We start from the raw sequence: 6,119 nt of genomic DNA on the forward strand, positions 1-6,119 counted from the left end.
CATTATCGCACATGAGGAACTTTAATTAACATTTGTCCAGCCTGCATTCCAAGAGAGCCAATCAGGTTCCAGATGGCACTTCCCCGCATAGCTTGGTTGCTATTAGCTCTTGCGCAGCCATTCACCAAACAACTTCCTTGGCAATGGGCAGAATGAGCTGTCTCTATTTTATAAAACTGAATAAAAAAGATGCATGCAATCAGTCCAATCTCTTCCCCTCTAATTTGTATTGACTCATAACTTACTCTGGTATCTCGGACATCTTTGTTATGGAGAGCAATGATGTCATTTGTGATGGTGTTGGTCAAGTTCTCAACGTCATCACAGAACTGGTGGGAGAACCTCATCTTGCGCAAAGTGTCCTGCCTTCCTGTACGGGCTAGGTGTTCCGACATGGACTTTATCATCAACTCAAAGAAGAACCTGGAAATTGAAAAAGCTTGTGATAACATTTTTTTTTTGTCAGGATTAATTTAAAGTTCTGGGTACTTGAAGTTTTGGATATAAATGGGAATTTCTAATTTCAATCTAAAATACTCCAAGAACCAACCATGAATTTGCTAGAGCTTTTTCTCTGCCTGTGCCATTTGACACTACCCACTGGAGGGCCACTTCTTCATGTACTACTTTTCTTCCTGGGAGTCGCTGCAACGACATGAGATTTTCGTAGTTCCCACCTGTTGAAGAGTCCATACCAAGTTATAATTTCTTCAATAAAAAGTTTGAAATCTAAGTTTCAAAAAAGACCTTCTCAGCATTTTTCGAAAACTGTTTGTTAGATTTCTATAAACATTGTTTTTGACTAATGATGCTGAAGTTCACCTTAAAATGTATAAGGTTAACTCAGCTTCCTCCTCAACTTCATTCATATAATAAAAAAATACCAAACTGATATATTTCTTATTCTCGAGGTACATGTGAGAGCTAATATAAATTTACATTAATAATTATAAATGTTGATTATAAGAAAAACGAAACAAGCTGAAAAAGATATGGACACCTTTCTTTAGTTCTCTACTTGCTTCAAATGTAAACTCCCTGAAAAAATATAGTTTTTTTTTTTGAGAAATGGATGGTAATGTATTTTCTTTTTTTATCTTACTATCCCATTTTCTTTGTATAACCTGAGATTAAAACTGGAGGAATTGCCTCAAACTCTCTTGTAGTCCTGCTTTAATCAGATGTTATATCATGAACAAATCTGACTTATGATAATGTTTATTGAATTTTCATGTATCAATAATGTCTAAGATTCAGGACCTGTTCAAAGTATCAGTGAATTGAGCAATTGCTTCGGACCCCCATGTATGCTTGATTTTTCTCTGAAATATATTTGTGGTAACATCATGGCTGTGATACTGACAACTCCTTGCCCTCCTCCCCCCAAAAATATGAATGTCAATAGTAATACCAAAGATGAGATAGTCGATAGTCAAATTCTGTTTAGGGCTTCACTAAGGGCCAAGACTAAGGTCTGGGGTAACTATGTATGGATTATATGGTTTAGTTTTTTTTCTGGATTCCAACTCTTGTATTCTTGTCTTTTCCAAAATCAACAAAACAAAAGTAAAATACAGATCAGAGAAGTTTAAATGTATTAAACTGGAGTCAGTAACTACCCTACATGTGAAAGTCAAACCATTTACAAAAAAACATCAAAAGCTGATATCTATTTGAACATCATTACTAGCTGCAATTATGCCTTTATTTTAAACTAAAAACTATGTTTGTATTCAACAAATGAATACCACTGGCCTACTACATGAGACTATTAAACAGACATGTATGTGTAGCACCCCTGATTGGCAAGTTTTATACCTTGTAACTGCATGAGGATCAAGCAATGGAAACTAATCAAAAGGATAAAAACTGTATAAACAAAAATAAATGAAAATGTGAGTAATCTAATTCACTTATTGCAATCCATATTTTACTCAAAATAAAATAAAATAAAAATGAGTAATTTAATCACTTATTCTCAATACATAATTTTCTTTAATCTTGGTAAAATAAAAATAAAAATGTAAAAGTAGAAAAAGGTTTTTAAAATACTACCTACTGGGATTTGGTACAACATCCAAATTAATGTCAAAAAGGAACAAATCAGAATTTCTGCAAAATGAATTAAGCCATGCATCTGTTGTTGCTGAAACAATGGTCGAAGAAAAAAATGCAGAATTTCTTTATTCCTTAAGTTCAAAGCAAAGCCATCCATTTCTAAGTCAACCAAATGTTTTGCAAAGACTTTCTGTACACTAGCAGTAAAGCCCAAATCAATAAGGATAAGACCAAATTGGTTTCAATGAGTCTCATCCCATGAGTGATATAGGCGTGGTTGGGACTTGAGGGGTGGTGAAGATGTTTTGCTCTTTTTTGAGGTGCTGGTTCTTGGATGCACAACACAACTGCCCTGGCCGACCCAGTTGATATGTTTGATTTGGCCATCAGACCTGATGCCTACAAATCAGCCAGACTCTTTAGACAATAACATGAGTATTTCACATCTGTCAAATACCTCATTGTCTGATAATCATATTTCTCATGATAAATATCTTTTGAGAACAGAGAGAAGCAAAGATCACACTCAAGTAAAGAAGCAATGCATAACAAGGTATTAATGTAACATTCTACATCACCTTATAATAAATTCATGCTGTGTCTATAATATCAAATTGCAACCGCAAGAAAAGGCACTTCAAATTACAAAAACACATCTTGGTTTGGTAAGGAAAAGCCAGCCTTCTCAATGGGGGTATTGGGGCTAAAATATTGTATAATTTGGCATCAGGATTAAAGATGGATGTCTCACCTTTCTTATCAGTTTGCTCCTCGTCATTGTCTAGTAATAGACAGACATGCAAAAGAATGTAGAAATACTTTTTAACAAGTTTACTAATCAATACATCATATTAAGAGTAACCCATAATCATAACACTTGAAACTTTGATTTACTTTTAGTTTTTTCTAAAGTCTCTGCCTCAGCTATTAAAAATGCAATGTGTAAGTCCAGAAATATATGTTGTTAGAAGAATAAATGTCCAATAATATCAAGTTTAAAGATCAGTCTTCTCATTATTTCTCATGCTATGAAGTTAAAAGTAATATCATAACAAGAAATACCACTACTCAAATACCTGTTCTCATTGAGTTGGTTCTGTCCAATCCTCTTGATAAGATTCCTCCTACTTCAGCATCAGCATCCTGACCTAAATCAGGGTTACTGCTACTTCTGAAACAACAGTAACAAATAAGAGCTATGCTATACAAATAACAAGTCATTGATAAGGACTCAAACCTGTATCATTGCAAGCTTGACCCAGAATGACCAGTAGCTATTAAACCAAGTAGACTAGAACGCAACCCAATCTGTTCTTTCAATAACATACTGAATATAAAAAAGGGGGAAAATCACTACTTTATGTAGCCCACTTGTAAGTCTGCAAACATTCAGGACATTTTCCTTCCTACCTAGAATACTTTCGATGAGTGGGGACTGAGGTTGGTGGGTGAGGAGGGTGCGGCTGGGCAGTTACAACAGGTGGGCTATCATCTGGATGAGGTAAAGTTGCCTGATATGCCACATACGTTAGAAGGGTGCTGTTACGTCCATGCTGATCATTCTTGTCCTCCAATAGTCCCTGTTTGCAAAAGCAAAGATTATATGAACAGCAGCACAAATGACTGGCATACAGTCATGTATCTATAAGCCAAATATGCACACAAAACCAGGCAATGACTAATACTTACAGATATTCGCCCAACAAGTGTGCCAACTGTCTCAAAACAAGCCTGGGCAATATTGACTTGCTGCCCAGCAAGAGTGGGTGGCCGAACCATGAGAGATATGAGGCGGTCTAACAGCACAGGGACAAATCGCACTAATGGTTCAGCATGACAGTTTATCAGATCTCCCATTCTGTTTCAAACAAGGGTAATATATTTCTATGAGTAAATTTTATTTCACTGGGTATGTGTATATCCAGTGAAATATGTATATATTTTTTCTTATCAAATAGCTAAATCAGCATGTTCTTACATCAAACAATACTTCGTTGATAGGAAGTGTATCTATAATTAGGAGAAAAATACACTAAAAAAATAGAATATGGCCAAACATTGCTTTTGAAAGCAACAAAAATAAACAAGACATAACAGGAGTCAATATTTTTAAATACAACATAAAGAGCGACAGAATATAGGATTAATAAATACTTACGCCTTCTTCAGTTCTCCCTCCATATTAGCTTCACCAATACGAGCTGGAATATTACCCTCCTCCACCATTTTACACAGATGGAAAAATCTATCAATATGCTTATCCTGAAAAGAAATACATATATAGATTTAGAGGAACAAATCGATAATAATGTACCGAATTCTTTGTTTTTATTATAAAAAAAAAAAAAAAGTCACTCGATGAACAAATGTCAAAATTAAGTCACACTCCAAAATGTAATATGATGCAACTTACATGAAGTATATTAGCAAAATTTGCAAATATATTTCTTTACTTGACATAACTGAATGAAAGGCTTCGAAAACTTCTCAGCTCATATACCTGTGCATGTACTGATGACACTGCCTCAACCAGGACAGTGAAAAGGCCCTTGTGGTTATCGACCCACTTTGTACCTGGTAATTGTATGTCTGCTGTGATATAGGAGTAGTTGCTTGGGGGCCGCTCCATCATCACTGGCAGGCTATGTTCACCAGTTTGGAGGCATCCATCACGGTATACAGGCAGCCACTAAGGAAACATATGTCACTATCATTCTTTAAAAATGTTTGAGTCAAAACTGTCCCTTTGTAATATAAATATAATGTTATTTAGAAAGTTCCAGAGAATTAACTGATATGCTGGATAATTATGAAACAAATTATGTTTCTGTTAAGATACGACTACATGTTTATAAGCATTGTAAAATCACTTACTGTATACCCAACAGGAGTTTCAATAGTTTTTTCTTCATTTTTCTTCTGACAAGAAATGTGATAGAATGTGAATAAAATGTGGTGTTGGTCACCAAGCACTGGAGGTAACTTGATCTTGAATTCATCATAGAAGTCTGGGGACTTGTTATGGTAAGTGACTGCAGTATATGCTTCTGTGGTGAACTCTGGGCACGATGATTTGCCAAAAATGACTGACATGGCAGCTGACTCTTCTTCCCCAGCCATGAACTGTATCTTTACAGCAATGTTCCGTGCAGAACCTACATGCAAACAAACTCTTGATCATCCCATCCTAACAACAGTTTCCTTTAGATTAAATTAACCATAAGCAAATCTTACAAGTTATATACAAAAACTTAAAAACTATTTTTTTCTTAGTCTGTCAGATTTTTTAGTTGAGATCTTGAAGTGATTAACCACAAAAATTTTGTTAAATCTAAGTGAACAAGAAAATGTGAAAACTATATGTTCTCTACCTGGTCTGTTACTGAAATTCAGATCTTTTGGTGAAACAAAGAGGAGATTCCTGTAGGAGTAGTGAGGAACAAAAATATCTCTTGGAGGGAACTCGACGATCTCTTTAATTGGTCGACATTTCTCATCTGGATTAAAAGACAGTAATGTTAGCATATTCTTCATACAATGAATAATCATAAAAGAGAATTATCAAGCAATGCATAATCTAATAATATATAAAATATGCTATCAGAACAATTTGCTTATATTAATTATATTCAACTCAAGTCATTTGCACTTTTAGGATCATTTTACTTAGGATGCATTTCTAATATTTTTCAATTTACTTTTCATAAACTTTCATGCACACAAAGGAAATATATATGACAGACAAAGCATTTAAATGTAATACTGCTGCATTAACTCTACAGATTTTGTTCTCATAGAAAAGCAAGAAAGAAATTCATTTCTAGTAAAGAAACAACTTCAATCATTGGCTTTTAAAAACATACAATAACTACAAACATACATTAGAGGGCTCTAAACCACGTTTCACCTTATACCTATATGCAGAATAAAAGTACTTACTAATGCATAAAAACACATATCAGTTGATATCAAGCTAATAACATATATAAAAAAAAAAAAGTCCACATGAACAACTGAACACATCAAATTATTTATACATGCAGAGTTTTCAATTTCACTTG

The 6,119-nt window shown here is 34.3% G+C and overlaps 1 protein-coding gene across 1 annotated transcript in view; it reads right to left on the reverse strand.

Moving 5' to 3' along the window:
- LOC119581951 (dedicator of cytokinesis protein 7-like) overlaps positions 1 to 6,119 on the reverse strand; it is a gene marked incomplete in the record, with an annotated part of 118,380 nt that overhangs the window by 97,703 nt on the left and 14,558 nt on the right. The window contains 8 exon segments of the mRNA XM_037930132.1: positions 246 to 423; positions 551 to 677; positions 2,810 to 2,839; positions 3,135 to 3,229; positions 3,469 to 3,638; positions 3,748 to 3,916; positions 4,217 to 4,320; positions 4,559 to 4,747. Of these exon segments, the coding sequence (XP_037786060.1) occupies positions 246 to 423; positions 551 to 677; positions 2,810 to 2,839; positions 3,135 to 3,229; positions 3,469 to 3,638; positions 3,748 to 3,916; positions 4,217 to 4,320; positions 4,559 to 4,747 (1,062 nt within the window).

The sequence above is a fragment of the Penaeus monodon genome, chromosome 15 (genome assembly GCF_015228065.2).
Source record: "Penaeus monodon isolate SGIC_2016 chromosome 15, NSTDA_Pmon_1, whole genome shotgun sequence".
Taxonomy (NCBI): domain Eukaryota; kingdom Metazoa; phylum Arthropoda; class Malacostraca; order Decapoda; family Penaeidae; genus Penaeus; species Penaeus monodon.